Raw genomic sequence first — 22646 nt, forward strand, 5'->3', positions numbered from 1 at the left:
GATACCAAAGCAAACTTTAGAGATACCCTTGTCAATAACAGTCAGCTCTGTTTACATTTTCTTTTGGAGTCACTTTATGGCCAAAAGTAGTTATTATGTGACTTTTTAAAAATGGTACGGAAAAAAACAACAACAACCAATATCTGTTATCATTCATCCATTATCTGCACCGCTTATCCTCAGAAGGGTCGCGAGGGGTTCTAGAGCACATCCCAGCTGTCTTCAGGCAGTAGGCGGAGGAGACCCCAAACCAGCTACCAGCTTGTCGCAAGGCACACAGAGACAGACAACTCACTCGCTCATACATACCTAGGGACAATTTTGACCGGTCAATTAACCTGACATGCATGTTTTTGGAATGTGGGACGAAACCCACGCCAGCATGTGGAGAACATGCAAACTCCACACAGAAGGCCGGTAGCTGGGTTTGAATCCATGACCTCAGAACCGTGCCACGGACCCGCTAACCACTCAGCTGCCGTGCCACCTATCTGTTTTCTTATTATATTGAGACCATCATGATATAAGCATAGTTAAAAACAAACAATAAGACAAAACTATAAAAATTAAAATGGTGGAAAAATACCAGGCCTTACTGCAGGTGGATGATTTGTCGTGCGTTTAAGTCTGACTAATCAGACTTCTAGCCCACTCGTTACAGCACCATTATAAAGTCCAAGCTTACTATCTTCCGGTCGTAGTTCTCGCCACTGCTATAGGTGGTGGTGAGCGTGGATGAACACTCTTCCAGGTACCAGGGCTTACGTCCACTCTCGGCCGTGCTAGAGATGGAAATGGTGTAGATGGAGTTGGTGTAACCATCGCAGGAACAGTGGTCGCGGCTTCGGCCGCCATTGCCAGAGGCCCAAACAAAAATAGAGCCAAGGCCCTTCCTCCCCTGAGGAGGAATAATAAAAACACAAAAGACATGCTTACCCATCATTAACCTTTAAATTATATTATGAGCATTGTGATTTATTGTTATTGTAGTATGTGAAATGCACAATTAAATTACTATTCATTTCTGGTACTGTGACTAAAAATGGTCTTTTCAATAAACTGAACCAAATGCCTTTTTGTTTGTCGTGTAAATCTATTGTCCAGTGGTTAGAGTTTGCCGTTCTTACCGCTGTGACCTGGTTCGAATCCCGTTATAACAAATGTACAAAGCTCACCAAAACGTTTAAATCTTTTTAGGATTAAAAAAAAAAGTACATTCTACACAGATAAACACGGTAATGTAGCTTGACAAACAACCTGGCTATGGTACTTAACACTTTTGGGAAGAATGGGTATTTGAGTGTCAGTTGCAGGGAAAAGAATAGAAATACCTCATTATTGTAAAAGTATTTTAAATGTTGTTTAGTTATCTTCATATATAAACCTAAATAATTGAATGACACTCGTTAACAGTTTAAATTTACATTCGAGGTAAGGTCGGCAAATTTATAGCAGGTGAACTCTACATTATGCCAAACAACTTGAGAGAAACTACATAAACTGCCTAGAGTGCATATTTAAAATCCCAATCTGGAAGTGACGTCTTTTTTAGTCTATGTTTGGAGGACTCGGCAAAAAAATCTAAACATTTGGGTTTTTATTTTTACCCTAAGTAATTTTTAAACATTTTCTTCATTTCTGTGTGTATAACATATGAACCTCATCAATGCTGTGCATTAATTTTGAAATAATTAAGCAAAAAATATTAAAATCGGTCTTAATATATAATTTGAAAACCTGTTTGACTTAAGAGATGCTCCCTCAGAGCTGTAAAAAAAATCAGACATTTCTACACACAATCTGTTTTTACAGAATTGAGGACTCATCACTGAACCAATTAAGTCTGATTACAGCATCATTACATTTCAAAGCTGTCGAGAAGCCAAGCTGCGCGTGTCTGTTATGGTTCTGATATAACTAACAAAGATTGATTGAGGCCACTTGACCTCATCATCAGTTTCTTTAGAGGCTAATTTTATTAGAAAATGTGTATGAAAGGGTCTAATATGAGTCAGTAGCCATTGAAAAAAACGTAAGTTTATGAAGATGGTTGAATTATGATGGACGTTATGATCTCAATGTAAAATTAAAGCAACTGAGTCACATTTTTAGACTTATCATCATGACCATTACTTGGTATGGAAGATTTGAGTTCCTTACCATGCGGATACCATTCTCAAAGGCCTGCCTGGCCAGAGCTGCGGGTCCGTCCACAGTTTTGCCATCATCATCTGGACCCCAACTAGCGCTGTATATGTCGATATGCTGCGGCTGCAAACTCAAAGATTTGGCCTCCACCATGTCGGTCACATCACCGTCCAGCATGCGCACACCTGGTGTAACAAACATCACAAAAAAAGGAAAACAATAGGTTTCATAAACAATAATAACATTTCAGAGTTATGCTTATCAATGTACAATTTCTCTTTAATGTCGTTTGAGATTTTTTCCCCCTGAAAAATTGCTAGTGATTCTATTTTTGGGGAGTTGGGTGGTTAACAGCTGGCAGAGACGGGAGGCAGCGTTGTGGCCGTCATAGACTTTCTGGACTGGTTTGCAGGCTGGGGGCGTCGTTGAAGTCATGCACTTTCCGGACATTTTCAACATCTTACCTAATGTTTACTATTTTGTGTACAGTAATGCTAATTGTAATTCACCCTGGTCAATCCTGGAAGGGGGATTACCACATGTGAGGTCCTTTCTCAAGGTTTCTCTTTTCTCCTCACACTGAGGTTTTTGAGTTTTTCCCTGCCTGCATGCTGGTTTGAGATCAGGTAATTGTGTAATTTTGTAACTGTAATCCTGTGCAGTCCTTTGAGACATTTTTGTGATTAAGGGCTATATAAATAAATTTGACTTGACTTAACATTTGTCTTATGTTTATTTTATAGCATCATATCATTATTTTTTGTAGGTTTCACTTTTTAATCTTTTTTAATCATGTTTAATCTGTTTTAATATTCGTTTTAAATATTACACTATAATTTTATTTATATTTAATGAAAAGTTTTTGTTTTCAGAGTGTAAATTTTAATATTTTGTATTATTTGTTCGTAAGTAATGTTTAAAATGTTTGCCCACATAAAAAGTTACCCATTATTTTTGGTTGAATTAAAATTGTATTTTTATTTTATCATGTTTGTAATTTCTAGTGGCATGCCGTGCACTTCACAGCTAGGTTTTCAGTAGTACTATGTCTGTATCAATCCAACCCTCAATAACCATTTCATATGGCTATAAAACATTTGCTGCAGCTAGAGCTGCTGCCCATAAAAAACGCATCTATAATAACCTTATCAAATTGCACTATTACTTGGGAATATAGACACATTTTTCTCACTGAAGATCTATTTTATTTGTGCACAAAATCTTTCTTCCTTTTTTTCCTCAAGATCTTAATTACTCTGTTGAAAGGATTTTCTGTGCGTTTTAGTTCTTTTCTATCGCCATCAAAGCTAATACTGAAAGTTGAGCCTGTTCTCTCGGATCTCTGGCATAGGTTTTAATTTATTTAGGGCTAAAAATGTCTGTTCGAAAGAAGCAATGGACATGGGGATATTTTTCTTCACCTTATGTTATGATACTTCCATTACCGACAAATAGCCAATCATGATTTGTAAAACCAGTGACGTTTCCCTTGGCTAGCTTGAAGGCCCTAGCTCTGCTAACACTAAATGTGTGCAGCTTTATCAACACTTATTTTGTGCTTCAGGGCCTGTAGAACTGATTGTGAAGGCCCCCGGGTCGATTTGGACCGTGGCATCTACTAACGGCTGAAATGTGATTGCTTTCATATTTAAGCATTCAATCATACATCTGGAAGCAGTGTGACCAGGCAAAAAGCAAATAAAAGAAAATGACAATTTGAAATTATTCAACAAGTATTCATGGACAAAAAATAATGTCCAGAGTAGAATGCCATGGAGGCACTTACGGCCCACCACTGCTAAATTGTGAAGTCTAATAAGTACCGTATTTTCCGCACTATAAGGCGCACCTAAAAGCCTTTATTTTTTTCAAAAGCTGACCATGCGCCTTATAATACAGTGCGCCTTATATATGGATCAATATTAAGTCACAAAGTCTTGCGACTAAGGCAAGCAGCCGCCGACTAGACTTTCCCCCGAAGGCGAAGTAGTCCGCGGTGTATGCTGGGATTTATATACCGGCGTTTCATTTCCTAACCAACGTGTCAATCATCATTTGAATCGGTCACTATTGCCTTGAGTTATTCGGAGGTAAAGGGGGCGGATCCTTTTTAATCATTTACAGGCTCGCATAGGCTAAAGGGGCGAAACAGGGCCTGCAATTGGCCGAAAAAGATTAATGTGAATCACACGTTGGGTTGCACTACGGCATAGAGAAAACATTTTTTACTATTCTGTATTTGTAAATATTTACTCTCCTGGATTTACTACACTCGCGATTGTAAGAAGACCATGGTTACGGGTCAATATTGAACGTGATGGTTGCAAGAGAACTTAGGTGAGCTATGCGGCTTTATATTTTCCCAGTATCTTGTTTTAGAACGATCTTGATGTTTCTGTGATGAGTCTATTTTTTAACTAAGTTCAATTCAAAGTGTTTATTGTCATATGCACAGTAGAGAACCCCGTTTCCCTGCACGATCAAATTCTTATTTTGCTGTCCACACAGTTGCCAGCAAAAAATAAAATGGAAACTAAGAAATGTTTGGCATTTCTTGAATCCCAAGACTTTAACCTTCCGAATGATTTTTGGAACGATGCATTTGAGTGATTGGTGACATCGTACAGACACTGTTTCCGTACATGTCTGAGACACGGATTTGCTTCTTTGCAAGCTTTCGGAATGTTAAGGGGGTAATAAGTTTGACTGAACTATCTGACTGTTTTGTCGACGTTCACATTGTAGCGCCTTATAATCCGGTGCGCCTTATGTATGGAAAATATAGGACCAAAAACTATTTTTTGGGGGTGCGCCCTATAACCCGGTGCGCCTTATAGTGCTTAAAATACGGTATATTTCAAACACTTAAACTTTTAATAGCACATCCAGGTGTGTGCTTATCAATCACTATACTCTGATCATCTGAGTTTGAGACGCAGTGGCAGACATTTTGTCCGTGAAGCCCAGACTTCCCATTCCACAGCCCTTTTGCCCCTTAGCCCACACGAAAGACACCCAGGTTGACTTTTCAGGCTGCGCTAGGCCGAGTCCCTGAGGTAAAAGCCTAGTCATTGATAAGCATAACTTTAAATTCTTAATAACAGTACATAACATCACTCTTAACTCAGATATGATTTGACTAAGCAAGTTCAATGACAACTTGTATTACTCAACTGCCACTACATCCTTCAAATTTTGTGGAGACTTGACTTTGATAAGATCTGCAACAGCAATTAGTAGCTTGTGTCCAACTTGAAAGTTGGGATTAAGAACTGGCAGATAACAGTACAGAATGTAACCAACATATCCTAAGGATATTGTGCTTACTAAAAACTTAGTGTGACATGACGTTGCTGAGATTTGCTAAATCGAACAAATATGAGAAAAAAAACCTGATAAGTATACCTCCTATTCTGGCGTTGTAGGCAATTCCCACAATGCAGTGCGAGTTGTTTGCAGATGCAGCCACTTCTCCTGCACACCGGGTACCGTGTCTGAAGAGACCACGTGCAAGTTTTTATACCAGCGAAGACATATAACACAAATGCACCAGTAGACACACAAAAACACATACAACAGAACAAAGTGAGTCAATGCAGCAATGGAAAAATTACTTTGAAGATACAGAGAAAGACGCAGCAAAATGGCTGAATGAGCAGGGTGCTCGTCTCCCAACCCAATAGTTGTTTAATTCATCCTGAATGTCTGTGACAACATTTTTTAAGCAGAGGTACTGTGTGTTTGTCATCAAAATGTAAACAAATGAATGAAGTCAAAGTGCGCCGAGTACCTTACACCACACATGTTCGAGTCAAGGCCCGCAGGCCACATCCGGCCCTCGAGAAGCTTTTCTTCGGCTCCTCAGATAATCTTTATTCATTATTGTATCATAAACCAGCATTTGTGCATTTGTTTTCACTTTTAAGTTACTTCTCCTTGCACTGTATTTTATTGTATATGAGTGAATGATAGCATTTTTTTTAAAGTGATTTAAGCGTACTTTTACTAAAATATAGGGTACTGCTGGTGCTCAAATAATACTGGATTATTTCATTTAATGTTGATGTAATGGGGATTTCTACATCAAGAAAATTGATCTTTTGATGGAGCCATAAGAATATATTGCTTTACCTATTTGATTATTTTAGAATATTTCTGTTAAGCGTTTAGTAGGTTCAGTTCGGTTCACCAGATTCTACGCATCATTTTTAAATGTTTCAAATTTTACTCAGACCGGCTCTTGGCTTGGAGCCTCATTTTTTATTTGGCCCTTGCATCCATTTGACTTCTTAACCTCTGCTTTAAACAATACCAGCAAAAATCCGTTTACAAACACACAAAGACATGCAGGCACATGAACACACCTCCTGCTGAAAACAGCTGCATCTACTGATGCACTCCCCTCTGCCATAGACAGGCTCTGGGGAGAAGACCAGGGTCTGTGGCAGTATTGCAGGAATTTGCATGTTGAAAATCCAAATGGATATTTGGGAAAATGTGTTAAAGTTCTTCACGGATTCCACAAAACTATATATTCCAGTAGAAAAGAAAATGATCTTAACCTGCTGCTGTGACAGATTTGTCAGAACCCTTCACCAGAGCTCAGATAAGTTACACTCTTGAGTGCCATGTCTTGTATCAAATGATTGAATAAAAAACATGTATAATGTAAAGCTCCTTAACCCTAAAACTCCATTCCCCTTCTGCAGTTGAAAGATTAAGTTGAAGGATTTTAGATATTGTTCAAGTGCATGCAAATCATATAATATCAAATACATAGGGGAAAATGGACATACATTCACAGTATATAAGAAAAACTACCAAATAATGTAAAAAGAAAACCACACAGCTAATAACAAAAACATGCCTTTTTATTTTTGTATTTGAGGGTGTGCCCAATTTGTCTGATTCAGTCATTCAAGCATGTGTAGCCTTAATACTTAAGGTTTCCCACATGTCGGCAGTAATATTTCTCACATGAGCATCTGTGATGGAAGATATGACGTTCCAATAATGACGCTCGCCGAGCAGACATGGCTTTGATATTGCTGGCAGTTGTGCGATGAAACACTATGTTCATGGAGACCTTTTCTGGTTTTCAGTGAAAGTCTAGCTTTTTGTGACAAATTTAAATCACTAGCAGTCCCATTGGCCGAGCTTAATGAGCCAAATTGGCTTCAGTCGTCTTTCCTCACATCATTTCACTTTACTAATACATAAAATCTTCCGTCTGGTTGGTGTTCCGCTTTTTGTACTTTGCCCGTATTTTTCATTTTACGCACATCTGTGTTTCACTTATTTCGAGTAATGAAGCCAGAGTGATGTTGGCAATTATATGGATTAACAGTCAGCGGTCATGCACAATTCCATCTCACTAGGTTACCTCCTTGTCATACTGTCATCTTAGAACAGGGCTTTACAACATGCTGCCCACGTACCTGTTCTAAAAATAGTTCATCAGTGCAGGGTCATTGTTATTTCCTTCCTTTTCTTTAGTGTTTGACTAAGTCTATTTAATCTTACTTCCAATAATTAACCTGGTAATAACATGGTAACAACTACGGATAACCCAATAAGGGTTTTTCAGGGCCGCTAGCAATACAGATTATTAGTATTAAGAGGCAGCCGATAACAGATATTTGGAGCAGATATTCATTTGCTGTAAAAGCTTAAAAAAATGCCTTCAGAAGTTTTGATAATGCAAAAAGAAACATTAGTTATAAATTTAAATAAAACCTTTAATAGTTTTTGAAAAACTTTACAGAAAATAAATTATAATTCCAACACAACTACTAATCTTTCACTTAAACCAAAAACAGTGGAGGAAATTGAATTAGACAAAGCAGCAACTCCTATAAAAGGTACCTTAAATGAAAATAGCTGAAACCTTTTATTGTAAATTACAATTTCAACACAACTAACATTACCGATCTTTCACTTAAACCAAAAACTCACAGTGCGGAAATAAAATCAGGCTGTGAGTGGCGAAGGATAGTCAAGAATGAGTGATATCTATGCATATGAAGCTGGCGGGGTAAACCAGTGTATGATGTCGGGCCACTATGATGATGAAGAGTTGCATGGCACAGTAACCCACCCCTTGTTGTGCTGTGGGCTTAATCTTCGGTGTCAGGTTGGGAAGACTGAAGGGGAATGAATGTTTGGTGTATGTGAGTGTGATCTTGACTGTAGGCACCCCCCACTAGGGGGATATGGCGTCGGTATCTTGATTGATTGATGTGCTTGTTATGTTCACAGACACAAACGCTTGATTGATGAAGTAATGTTAGTATAAAAGCAAATATATCAGTCTCCACCTTAACCTTCTTCCCTTAAACCAGAAAACTACACGTCCTCTATAGGAGGGGGGTAGCAGCAAGTGAGAGAAAAACTCCAAAGCAAAGCTCTCGTAGGCTCCTAGTACAAAGTTTTAAATTTATTTTATCAGCCAGTTGAATTAATAAAAAAGCCAATACAGATATCCATCAAGTTCTCAAATATCTGTCCCGATAATCGGTCAATCTCTGGTAACAACTTAGTATCAACAGAGTAGTAGTGATTTTAGGAAGGGATTACACATTTTTGCAGCATTCTAGGAAAACCTTAGAAAAATACGATGACATCTGCCCATATATAACACGCACGCACACAGTGAGAGGAGAGCCTAGGTTGGCTGTCAATTGGATAGCTATTCGCAAGCTACCTTGGCCTTCATTGAAAACATCATTTGTTTTTTCAGGAGCAGAAGACCGAAAGATCTTAAAAAAAACTTTTGTTTTAGCAGCTTACATGACAAAGATCAAGATTAAGCCATGTTAGGCTAGACCCATTTTAAAAGATGTTTTAAAGAGTGCTGTGATAACATCAAGACCAGTAAGCACAGAATAGTTAAAGGTCTAAGGAAACCTACTGTAATTACACTAGAAGAATCCGCAATTGTATATTATGCTGTACCTATTTTATATAGCTTATTTTCCTTTTTCCTCGTGTAGTAATTGTAGTAAAAAGAAGTTCTCTTACCTTGCTAACATTATCGCCTGTCAACACTTGACCCTTCCTCGGGGATGTCACAGTTTCCTGGTGGGGGACAAAGCCCTCTCACACGATGTCACAAAAAAACGAAAAAGAAAAATATAGATATGTGCCATGTGTCCTTTATTATGGCAGAGCTTTGAAAGAATTCTGACAGGGCAAAATAACATTTTGAAAATATTTATTTCCACGTGGTTAGGCCACTTTTATGCAAACTGTTACATCTGGTAGGACATATTTACTTTTGTTTATGGAGATTTAATTTTTCTTTGTCCTGACCTGTTCTGACAAATCCACTTTGCAAATATCATTGTTAGGGATCATTTTCTGTTACATGGAATCGAAGTACACTCAAGTACACTCAAAAAACACAATCAATGGGGGTTTATATTAGTGTTTACTCATGAAATATCCAGTGCTCAATTTGATTATTTTTTAAGTAATGTGCATTACTGTAGTTACAGAGGTGCTTGTAAATGTTAGAGGTTCACCAAGTACCTTAGGTTTCTAACCACTTCCTTAAGAACTTGGTCGGCTGTCAGTAAGTATCATTTGCTTAAAAAGCATTTACTCACAAAATTGACAAAAATGTTGACAATCAGACAGTGCTGAGACCGTCATGAATAAAACAGAAGGGAATGTCAGAGGAACATTTAGGGCAAATAAAATTAGCAGCTACAATTGAATAAAATGAACGTCTTCTAATTCCAAATAGGTTCCACCACTCAGTGCACACAGTGTTAACTTCGAATCAGCCAATCCAAATAAAACTTGCAGAGGAGCATGTGGCTTGAACAAGACGTAGATACAGATGCAGAAGACTTCTGCTTAACGAAGATACGGTATAAAGTACTGTCATACTGAAAAATATGGAGGTAATGTCTGCAAGTGCCCAAAAATGGATTCGAACATCATTTTGAGAAAAAAATAGAAACCCCAAAATTCTGTTTTATAGTAGACAAAATGAATATGATCGCACTCACATTTTGTGCTAATGAAGAAAAAAAATGGATGACGCAACATTGCTCAATTCCAGGACAAGTCAGACAAGAGTAGGCAGCATGAGCAGAATATGCAGCCAATGAACGTAGTAAATAGATGCACGGAGCTTTTGGCCGCTGTTGAACGAATATAGCGTAGTAATGGTTTCAAACAATAACCCTGAAATATATGGTGACGCACAAGCTTTTTAAAAAATAAGTGTCACAAAATAAAGACTTACAATATATGAACATATCATGTGACATTCAAGTAATTATGTACCAACAATTTGTAGACTCTTTTTTACTCTCACACTTAGAAAATTGGTTCTGAAAGAAAGACATTTGCTATTTAAAGGTTATTTAAAAACCCTGTTCAACCAAAAGTAAAAAAAATTGAGCCTTGATATAAATAATGCATCTTATGATGCTACTTGATGAACTTAAGCAATATTTTCGAGGCATTACATGAGTGGAATAGAGATTGCATAATGAAAACAGTATAAATTAAAATGGAAAAAAAAATTCATACTTGTTTTCATTGGTTGCATCATAGCGGGGCATGGGATCCAAGTCATTACCGTTCACATCAAAGCTGGCTTGGTGGTCCTAGAGAAAAAGACAATAGTTAGAGTGGGGAAATTAAATGTTAAGAACAACAAGGAGCAGAACAAGGAGGGAAAACAAAATGAAAAAGAAGAAACGGAAACGAACAGTAAAGACAGACATTAAAATAAAAAAGAAAATGTAGTTGGGTGTGGGGGAGGCAAGAACGCATATTTTGGAAAAGTGATGTTTATGTAAATCATGTCCCTGTGAGTGGGAGATCCATCTCAATGCCTGTATTATCAGGACAAAGGACAGGTAGATGGGAACGTAATCCATCAACAATTGGTTCCCGCCTGGATTCTCCAAGCTCAAAGATTCCATTCTGGGCTAAAATTAACCAAATTAGCAATCAAGACAAAACACCATCTCCCAGCAGTCTATGTTATATGCAGTTTAATTTGCCAAGTCTCATTCCAGAAGGTGAAAAGTGAAGCGTTTGCTACTAGGGTGTGTTGAGTCTTGAGACTGGGAATACATTGTAAGCTATTTGCTATCCGTTTTTATCAAACCTAAATGACAAACATTTTCTCTTGTTTATATTGACGCTTTCTGGTGACTTAAAATGACGTCACAATACCTAAAGGTCAGGCCAAAGGACTCTGATGTCAAGTTCCAGAAACGTAATATTAATTACAGGGTCGTTATTAGCCCTAGGATGAAAACAAATTATGCATCTCTACTTCAACAAAAGAGTTTGTTAATCTGAAGTAGATAATGCAAAAGAGGTTACCACACCTTCTCACGTTCTGCACACATACAATGGCGTACATACACACTCACGTAGTTCTGAGCGAGGTCTGGGTGGTTGCGCTCGATGCCATCATCCAGGATGGTCACCACCACACCTTTGCCAGTGTAGCCGCGCTTCCAGGCTCCCATGATGTTCATATCAGACTGGCAGTTGTGAACGTCATCATTGCAGTGCTGTAAGTGGCCAAATACACATCAAAGAACATAGCCAGTTAAAGATCAAATGTAAAAATAAAAAGCATTGATGAATATAATACATGCACTGGATGAAGATTTGAATTGGGGCTGGCCGAATAATTCAGATGTAATTGTGACCTTAATTTTGGCTTGTAAACGTCTATGAAGGATATAAAAGAAAAAGGATGTGCTGACCACCAACATGGCGTGCCTACAAGTTCCAGATGTTCTACCATGAATGCATGTGCAAGTGATATGCTCAGCCTGAGCATGTTTAAAACTGTTTGGGAAATCCCAGTTGGGGTTTCTGTGAACATATATATAAAGAAAATAACATACACGATATGTTTATAAGAGCCCTATGTCAGTGACAAATCCTTACTAGGGATACAGCAAAAAGTTTTTTCTTCCTATGATTCTTAGAAAATTCTAACAAATTCTTCAGTTCAGATCCAAAGCCCAAAAAAATGATATAAACGCAGTGGTCAAAGTATTAGTACTTATCTACATAACATTAACCATTGACAGAGCTGAGAACTACCAACAACCAAGAGAGAGCAATGATCAGAATGGGTGCAAAAACAACTTGCGATAAGCAGTTGAAATCTCTGCTGTGTCCACTTAAACAGACCCGTTTAAGGAAGAAAAACAAACAGTAATGTTATTTTTATTTTTTTCTTTAAAATATGTCGACATAATTTACTATTACTGTTGGGGATTACTTAGAATGCAGTAATCCCTCGGTTATCGCGGTTAATGGGGACCAAAACCACCCGCGAAAAGTGAAAATCAGCGAAGTAGCGACGCCCCTTCAAAAATGCTTAATCTTTTTGTATTTTTTTTATTTGTTATTATTATTTTTCAGACCCGCGAAGCTCTGAACCCGCGAACGTGGAACCACGAAGTAGCGACGCCCCTTCAAAAATGCTAAAAAAAATAAAATAATTTTATATATATATATATATATATATATATATATTTATTTCATTTTATTATTATTATTAAATGTTATTATTATTTTTTGGACCCTGCAAAGCTCTGAACCCGCGAACGTGGAACTGCTAAGTAGCGAGGTCGCACTGTATATGTGTTTATTTCATAATATTTTTGTTTGATTATCCCCCTTTTTGGAGGAAGGCCCACAACTATCTGGAGTGGGTGGTGATTGACTGTTGTTATACTACAAGCCTTACTCATCTTTCATTCATAAAACGCAAAATAAATCCCTCAACTCATTTGAGGCAGTATCAATGGGGTACAAAGAAATAACTTCATATGAACTTTGACCAACAAACCCATTTCACAAGTGAAAACAATTTTGACATGTTATACTCACAATGTACCACATACTGCTCCACTTGGCATCGTTGTAGAAGATGTTACTGAGGAAGGTTGGGATGCTGTGGGAGTGGCTGGAAAGAGAAATGGGTGGAGCCTGCTTGTAATCCCTCTTGATCCTTCTCTTCACCACCTGCTGCTGGATCCACTCCACCTGAAAAATTCCACAGTCCTAAATTATAGAATAAAACTTTGTTGACATCAATTCAAGCAATGGACACAATTGGTGACTGGGCAAGCAAAACCTTTTAACAAGCCAAGCTTTTTGTCAATTGTTATTTGTCAGTTATATTGTTCTAATTTATTTTTTTTATTTACCAACATATTATTCACAAATTATACATAGAAAATTACATTACACTACATTTTGAATGTCATGCAAAATGTTATAGCACATTTAGATTTATTTCCAGGCAGCACTAAGTAATTTTTTCTTGCTTTCTTGAGTGTAACAATATGAATGGGAAGCAAGCAGAAATGATCGTGATGACTGAGGGATGATGATGCACTTTCATGCGCAGAAACAATTTCCAGCTACCCTGGAGGGTTGGGAGGCGGCTAGACAAGATTAAGTCAGAGGGAAAGGAAGCTAGAAGAGAATGAGTCCCAGGATAAAAGAAGAAAAACGACTCAATTGGTGTAAAACTATTAATAAACAGATGTTTAGAAGTAAGGGTGACTTAAAAACACGTTAAGTATCTCTTTAGAGCACAGGTGTCAAACAGGCGGCCCGCGAGCCAATTAGGCCCGCTAAGGGATTGAATCCGGCCCGTGAGACAACACTCAGAGAAGCACAAGAGAAAAATGAAATATGTCAACTTGATGTTGGCAAAGAAAGGTGCCTCGAACAAAGACACTGTACTTGTATTTCTTTTTTCTCTCTCCCCCTCTTTTCCACCCCTTTTCTCCCACTCTCTGTCTTTCACTCTGTCTTTCACTTTGTGTCTCACTTTTTCTCCTCCTTTGTTGCTCTTTGTCTCTTTCTCTGTCTTTTTAACTTCTTTTGCTCTAACTTCCATTTCTCTCTTCCTACCTTTCGCACTTTCTTTTCACTCCTGTCTTTCTATTTCTCTTTGGATTTCTTTCTTCCGCTCCCTTTCTTTCCCCCTCTCTCACGACTTCTCTTTTTTCCCGTTTCTCACGCTCTTCTTCTTTTCCACCCTCTCTTCTTTTCCCTCCCCTTTTCTCTTATTTCTTTATCTCTCTTTTTCTTTCTCTTTAATCTACTAGTCCGGCCCCCGACAGAATGTTTGTTCTATGGTGTAGCCCCCGAGTTAAAATGAGTTTGACACCCCTGCTTTAGAGGGTTATAAAACTAAAGAGTTAAATACCGATTCATTCTTATTATTTTAATGCTACTACAGCCCTTTATTTGCTTACATCTGCCTAAAAAAGTTGGGATCCGCTTGACTGCTTAAAGAAAACTGTATGATTTAATTTGCATTTTAATTTCTTTCGTGCCATAACTCCAGGGATACAATGAAAGCATTGCTTTTTGAGCACACAATAAAGTCAACTGCAGATTCACAAACCAAGGCGTCAATACCTCAAGTCTAAACCTGTCCATTGTTGAAAGGACTGAAGTTATTGCTTTTTTCAAGATCCCTTTTTAAACCTTGCAAAGCCACATTAACTTTTACAAATTATACTGCGACTTGAACTATTTTTTGGAGGGTGGTCTAAAAATCTTTTGCACTTTTCAGACACAGCAAGGTGACCAGGGATTTTCTAGTGGCATTACAAATACTGCCAATAGTAGCTATTATCCCTGTAGAGCAGATGTAGCCAACGTCGATCCTAGAGAGCCGCAGTCTTTTGGGAGTTCCTTTGCTCCAAGAGAGGTGAGTAAAATGACCAGGATCAGAGCACTCTAAATGAGCTGATAATTTATTCATATCATCGGTTTTGAGGAATCGAAACCTCCGAAACATGCTGAACTTGTGCTGTATAGTTTTAATAATAGAGATGCTTTTTGATGAATCACCCAACACAAACGCTTCTCAAAATGGGATCATTTTGTCTAGTCTGCCGATTAGAAAAATAAAAGAGTCGCTTAAAAACGGTCAAAATTTCGTTGGTGGGTGGCTATAATTTGAAAGCAATTGGACAGAAAAAAGAATATCTACAAATAGTTGAACATTGGACCATGGACAACTGGCCTCTGCTGGCCTTAAGTATAAAAGCCTTCAGCTGCCTTACATAATTAATTTACTTAATCATCTAACTTTGTTTTGTCCTTTGTTCCGCCTCAAGTAAATGTCTTCAGGAGACATAAAATACATTTTAATTGTGACAATACCACTAGTCAGATGCCTCATCTTGACATTGCAGAGCAGTTAGAAAGACCTGTTACTTATGTCGACCATTTGCACTAGATCATTCATTGAAGTTATCTTCAAAGGTGTTTTTCTTGCAAATATTGCAATCAGTTTTTGCCAAAATCTGGTAGACCACGTTCATATTGTCATCACTAAGGGTAAGTGTGTTAGCAGGTTAAGCTGCTGCACACTGCTATAATGCAAATGTGTGTGTGATTGTTAAGAAGGAGAACTTGCTGTTGTTGGAGAAAGAATTCCGAAACAGAACGCTAGTCATTTATCTGTTAAATGTTCTGATCCAATCAAATTAAAAAAAATAAGTTTCGGAACTTGAAGTTTGACGATTTTCTCATCTCACTGTCAATTACAGTTTTATAAAGGTTATGAAATTAGCATGATACCGAATTTGCGAGTCAGTGTAATTTAACACCAAATATGCTGAGCATCCGATGAGTAGCATAAATTCAAGCAACTACCTAATTTTTGCCTAGTATTTCAACTTTTTTGAGCCACGGCACATTTTTTTTTTACAATGGAAAAATTTCGCGGCACACCACTAACCAAAAATATTGTAAAATGACACTGAACAGTATGTTTAATTACAATATAATTTATAATCCCCCCTGTTTTTACAGCACAGACACTTGACAATGACATAATATTTGCAGAAAATGATTCATAAATGTTTTATAAAATTTTAAATTTGAAAAAGTGACATTGGATAATGTCTTACGGCACACCTGTCGATCTCTCACGGCACACTAGTGTACCGCGGCACATTGGATGAACATCACTGATCCAATGAGTGTTAATTTCCCAAAGTGGATTAACAATTCTGGGGTGTTCAACTGTACTGAAGTGTGTTGCCGCCGTGGACAAAAAGGAGTATGTATTTAATGTTACTTGTGATGGGCGTAACGAAAGATTTGGATATTCTAGCATATATTCAAGCAATTACTTTTGGTTTTGAGGAAAGTGGAATGGGGATGTTTTAGGACAAGTCCATCTTAGCATTGCAATTTTAGAGCTATTGCCACTGCCACTGGACCATTAGAAAGGTCCCAAATTACCTTAAAAGTGGCACTATAACACAAAAAGTCTCAATGGGCTTTGAATCGCTTGATCTTTTTTTTGGGGGGGGGGGCACATTTGACAAGAAAAGTCATGTTGTCAAACTGTTTAACAATCTGAATATTTTATCAACAAAGAAACAAATGCTCATTATTAGTGAAAGATAACCAAACATAAGACAGCTAATCGCAATGTTCTGCCTATACAGAGTCAAACAAAGTTGAATCAATTTTCTGGGTGACCTCCCCAAAAAATAAACTGACAAAAAAAACTCTAATGGGAAGTTTTTTTCCATCGTTAAAAGGCTGCACACATCCCCTTCGATTTTCCATCCTCAATTTGTTTGAGAGATTGTTTGTGTAGTCTGCAAATAAAACACACACACACATGCAGGTGCGTGCACACAAACCAAAGCTCAAATAACTTCCCCTAATCAGACTGTACAACTGCAGGCGGTTTGCCTAGGTCAGTAACCACAGGGGGAAGTGGGGAAGAGGTCATTCCCGAGGAAATAAAGAAAAATGGATGCAAAGGTGTTTTGTATTTTTGTACCAGCATAACTTTGTGTTACTTGTTATTTGTATGCTTAAAGTCCCTAATGAACGTCCTTGCATTAAGTATTATTACAATTTAAATTAGCTTTGCATTCAGTGTTCACTTTCTGACAACGTAGTTAGTGGGGGTGTTTTCAAGTGCACACCACGTTGCAGCACGCTTAGATGGCTTCAGTCTCGTCGACTCAAACCCTCTGAGACAGAAATGTCCTCCGGCAACAAACAAACACCATTCAGATTTTTTTTACCCTTTGCAAACCAAAATGTGCGTCGACTTTAAAAAGAGGGTAGTACCACAGAAAACGTAAGTAGAGCAGAAGTGACAATGGCATCTTCTAGTGAAGTTGGCAAAACTCTGCAATCACCATAAAATGTTTGTTTTATTTAGAAAGAATTGGCTTTCAGTTCAATTTGGTTACTATTGCAATTGATTGTGTCAAACACACAACTAATGATGGATGATCCAAAATTGACAAATTTTCATACGGAAATTACTGCAGTGTCAACAATTGTTCATTTAGCTGCACGCAAGAAACACAATATAGCAATAAATTCTTTAGTGTCATTAAATGAGGGTAAAAATCCATACTCAAGAACACAGAATTGCCCTTTGACCTGATAAAGATGGATGACGCTGGCGTTAAACTCATACCATAAAGCGACACATTGTCAAGACAACCAGGCGCGGACATCCACATACAATGCAAAAAGTAAACTGCGATTGATCTGTGGGTTAGAGTCACAGATTTGAACATTTATTGGATCAGCAAAATAAGTAAAAACAAACAAAAAATAATGGTCCTCCATTTATTCTGAAAACCGCTTCCCAAAAGAAAATATATAACATCAACATGAAGTGGAAACAAGGAATAAGGAGGAAACATACCGACCAGTTTCATGTTTGCAAATAAAAGTGACACCATACATCCATATCATAGCAAATGTTCTGCTGTTGTAGCCAATCAGCAGAGTGGCCATGGAAGACACATCGATCATTACAGTTCAAGAATACATGGAACGACACGACAAGCAGTGAACGAGACCACGCAACACTAAAAAACTTTTCGTGAGGGTAAGTTCATTTTGTGAGTTGGTTCTTGAGGACTTGGCACACGGCTCAACGAGAGATTTTGCCTTAAATATTACAATAGCGACCAGAGTGTGGTGTTGTAAGTTGCCCAAACTGTGTTGATGTTGGCGCAATGTTGGTTGGTTAGTTGGATCCCCTGACCCTAGGACTGTAGGGGTACCAATTCCTGTGGTGTGTCCTGAGCAAGTACAGCCTGGTGGCACACATCCCTCTCTAGGCTAACATTACGAACACCTAAATATTGCAAATGATTACACAGAGTATTTACGTTTCTAATTATAATTGTTGATATTATTAATAGTATTATTCTTAGTGTCATAATTGCTATTATTTTTGTCATTATAATTATTTTAGGAAAAAGTGCAAACATGTTCGATGCAGACCTTGGGCCAGGTCGTGAAAACATTGACAGACATTAAACTGTTTCGTTGTATACAAAATGTTGGGGACCACTCTTTGCATGATTAAAAAAAATTATAAGATTATGCCAATTTTTAACCTTTTACAGCAAATAAATATTGGCTCAAAATATCGGCTATCAGCCTCCTCTTAATACTAATAATCAGTATCGGTCCTGGTAAACCCATATCGGTCGGTCTCTAAAGTATAGTACATGTTTTTTGCACAATATCTCATATATGTGTGTGGCATGGGTATATTTTAATTCATAATGCATTATGAAGACAGTCTTTCTCATCTTTGACTTACTGAGCTCTGTCCTAATATGAAGAACACCAGCACTCTAGTAAGCCACTCAACATATTGGTTTGCATATAAATTAGTCAAAAAGGTTTTGACTGTTTTAAGCAAAGTTTTGGTAGTTTTTGTGGTGAATTCTTAGGCGTTGAGTGGCAAGTGAGTGCAGCAATGGTACAACAAATGGCGAGCAGACAAAACGGGGCGAACTGGCAAAAATAAAACATTGAGCGCTAACAAAAGCTAAACCAGCCGGGACAAAATAGGCTAACCAGTAGCAAAAAATGGCTAACTGGGACTGATGGGCGGTAAAACGGGAGGCCGACCGACCAAACCATGCAGTAAGCAGCCATGATAAGCAGGAGTCAACAACAAACGGGGGCCAACCTGGAAGCCTTCAAGAGCCCGCACGCAAATAGGGGACCTATCTGGACAATGTCATATTAATTGCAAGACACGCAGCAGAATGAACAAGAGGAGAAGTCACAATCACCTACCTAGAAGGAGGCGACAGCAAAAAGGGAACGCATACTATACAGGACGGCAGGTAAACTTTACGCACACAGCTTTTGATGATCAAAGCACAAAAAGCAGATAAAACAGTCAGAAGTCTCCCATCGGCACGGTAAGCAAAGTTCCAATTAGCCAAAAAAAAAAGGAGCACTAATCATTCCCTGATCAATACAATCACCGTCTGTTTCAACAAGACCTGCCACTGTTTTGGTCCTTGCTGTCTTCCGGTGACTTTACAGCTTTGAGGGATATAAGGTCAAACTGTCTACTTTGAGAATACAATTCTTGAGATCCATGGCGCGTGGAATATTACAGAACATATCTGCATGATTGTGGGGAGGAACACTACACGTTCTGTGCCTGATTGAGAAAAAAAGGTCTTTTGTAAACCCTTTAAGGCTCAAATAACTTTTACGATGGCAATTTGAATTAGGTAAGATGCTTGAGGTTTTGCAAAAAGCCCACTAAGGACAACGTTTCAAGAGACAACATGCTTACCTTGGGCTCCATGGAAATGAAACTGTGGTGGCCGCGACTGGACAAAGTTGACCTCTTAATAGTCCGACTATGGAAGAAATGGTAATGGTCTTTTAAATCCCCAATCTGGATAGGGGAAAAAAACAATTATAAAAGATCTGTCCTGGAGAATTACAGACATCAGCATGAACCAAAGATGTTTTGGGGGACCATATAAGTCCTTAAAACACAACATTTAAACATGAACCCACCAGAACAGTCACTAACCTAAACATACAATACGTGTGACACCATGATAAAGGTCGAAGTGATAGAGAAAACCTATCCTGTATAGACTTGGGAAAATTTATATATACATATGTTATTCTTTGGGATTTAACATTGTGTAATATTTGACTACGAGATGGCACTGGGTTGTCAGGTGTGAGCAAGGGCCAGTGCCACAGTGCACAGCATGGCGGCATCCTGATGGACAAACATGAATGTAACTTAAATATTGATTCCACAGTTTAAGAACTACATATTTCTCGAGCTATGATGATTTATAAAAATGAACGTTGTTATAATAGTTTATTTTTTCCTGGTATTCATATCAGTATATTTTTTTACTGAGTAAAAGCTTTTTCTATCACTAGGAAGCACTAAATATTACTTACGGTCTCTTTAAATGTGGGGCGTGTCATTTTAGGTCGCCTTAAAAACGTCAAGAGATAAATATTTTCTCCTTTAAGTATGAGTTAATCATTTTCCACTGAACGCATCTGCTTTTATCCAACTTCCTGCAAAGCTGTTCAGGGTGAAATGCATTTTGTTGGGGGAATCTTGGGGGGTTGGGTGCAGGTTGCTGAAGAGTTACGTCTTGCTCGTCCCCACTGGGTGTTTTCCATTTCTATTTGTTAGTGTAGCATGAAACGATAAAGGAAGAAAAGGCCTGCTTCAAGTAGAGTCCAAATGCCAACCCAAATCCCAAGAAAGATAAAAAGACAAAAGTTTATCCGAGCGCGTTTAAGAAATGCACGTAGTTGCATGCGCATCATCAACAAGCTGGTCTGAGGCTCCAATGATGACACAAGCCAGGAAATGGCGGCAGCGAGTACAAACGCTCCAAATTCCATTCAGCTCCTTATATGTCGAGTTGACGTTGTACACAACAGTCACAATGCTCACACAAATCAACTAAGCTAGAGAATGGAAGTCAATAGTTAAATTCAAAAAAACTTTAAATAAATAAAAAACTTGTTGACCTACTGTTATTCATTGAGCTAATTAACAGTTGGTAACTCTATATTCCTATGCCCATCTTTCTTGAAAAAAAAATCAGTTTATACTTGATATTTTCCTTGTCTGTGTCTATGATTGATCTCATATGCAATAATGATAAGACAACACTGTGACAGGAAGTAGAAGGTTGAGAAATGTAAGCCAGGAGTTCGCAAGGTAATTTGTTTTAATAATAAATAAGACCACACAATTCCTTATATGATTAGAGCGTCATGGCTGCCAAGGTTCTTGTGGCGAGTCACTGATCCGTGGCCAGCCCACACAGTCCGATGGATCAATTTTCATCCCTTAAACCACATGAGTTTTTGAATCCCCTATGACGAAGGAGAAGCAACTTAGAATTTTTGTTTTTTTTGATGATAACAAAAGGGAAGTGAACGCAAAATCCCCATCATTGAGTAACCCTGCACACATATGTGCCATCAAAAAGTCCACCAATTAATGCAGGGCCAATTTCAAATGAAACAAAAGAGCAGGGCTGGGCAAAATAAACTTGTTGGAGCCTTTCCCCAATTTCACGAAAGACTAATGTTTTATTATGATTTGATCCTCATTAGTTCTACTGGTGCAGAATATTGCCAACAATCATTCCGCTTTGTGACTCTTACGTCAGTAAACCAGCAAGTGTTGTTGGCATCATATAATTGAGCAGCAGCTGAGATTTAGATAGATAGATATACTTTATTCATCCCCGAAGGGAAATTCCCATTTCCAGCAGCATCCCTGAGCTGAGAACAATACAATAATAAAGCAAAAAGAATACAATATACGAATACCCAGTGTGATGTAAAAATGCCCACTGTAGCGTGTTATATAGAATATCTAAATAGTGCTACACAGAATACATATTGCAATAAAATTCGGTAATATGCAATGTAGGTGGTGTGGTTTAATGTGGGCTTTTACTCTGCCGGGTAGAGTTAAAGAGCCTCATGGCATGAGGAAGAAAAGATCTCTTCAGTCTGTCCGTAGTACAAGACAGTGACAGCAGTCTGTCGCTGAAACTGCTCTTCTGTCTGGAGATAATGCTGTGTAGTGGATGCGATGGATTGTCCATGATTGACCGCAGCTTTTACAGTGCCCGTCTCTCAGCTACTTTTGTTAGGCTGTCCAGCTTTTTGCCCACAACAGAGCTCGCTTTCCTAGCCAGTTTATTGAGACGAGAGGCATCCTTCTTCTTGACGCTGCCTCCCTAACACGCTGCCGCATAGAAGAGGGCGCTTGCCACAACTGTCTCATAGAATATTTTCAGGAGCTTTTTGCAGATTTTAAAAGAGGCCAACCTTCTGAAGAAGTAAAGTCGGCTTTGCCCTTTCCTACATAGAGCTTCTGTGTTGGCAGTCCAGTCCAGTTTGTTGTCCAGCTGCATACCCAGGTATTTGTAGGTCTGAACAAATTCTACACATTCTCCTTTGATGGTTACAGGAACCGGGTGAGTTCTGGTTCTCCTGAAGTCCACAACCATCTCCCTGGTCTTGGTGGTGTTCAGGTGCAGGTGGTTTGCGTCGCTCCATTGGACAAAGTCCTGAATCAATTTACTCTACTCCTCCTCCTGCCCATTTCTGATACATCCCACGATCGCAGTGTCGTCGGCAAACTTTTGCACATGGCA

General features: G+C 38.3%; 1 protein-coding gene across 2 annotated transcripts in view; it reads right to left on the reverse strand.

The window, feature by feature from the left end:
• pcsk5b (proprotein convertase subtilisin/kexin type 5b) overlaps window positions 1–22646 on the reverse strand; it is a 101009-nt gene that overhangs the window by 67113 nt on the left and 11250 nt on the right. For both annotated transcript variants that reach the window (XM_088336024.1, XM_088336025.1), the window contains exons 2-8: window positions 19775–19879; window positions 13033–13188; window positions 11550–11693; window positions 10693–10769; window positions 5554–5642; window positions 2161–2333; window positions 686–898 (exon numbers count right to left, since the gene is read on the reverse strand). In XM_088336024.1, the coding sequence (XP_088192150.1) occupies window positions 686–898; window positions 2161–2333; window positions 5554–5642; window positions 10693–10769; window positions 11550–11693; window positions 13033–13188; window positions 19775–19879 (957 nt within the window). The remainder of the gene's footprint in view (window positions 1–685; window positions 899–2160; window positions 2334–5553; window positions 5643–10692; window positions 10770–11549; window positions 11694–13032; window positions 13189–19774; window positions 19880–22646) is intronic.

Source organism: Urocampus carinirostris, chromosome 5 (genome assembly GCF_059441175.1).
Source record: "Urocampus carinirostris isolate Australia breed hairy pipefish chromosome 5, RoL_Ucar_1.0, whole genome shotgun sequence".
Taxonomy (NCBI): Eukaryota; Metazoa; Chordata; class Actinopteri; order Syngnathiformes; family Syngnathidae; genus Urocampus; species Urocampus carinirostris.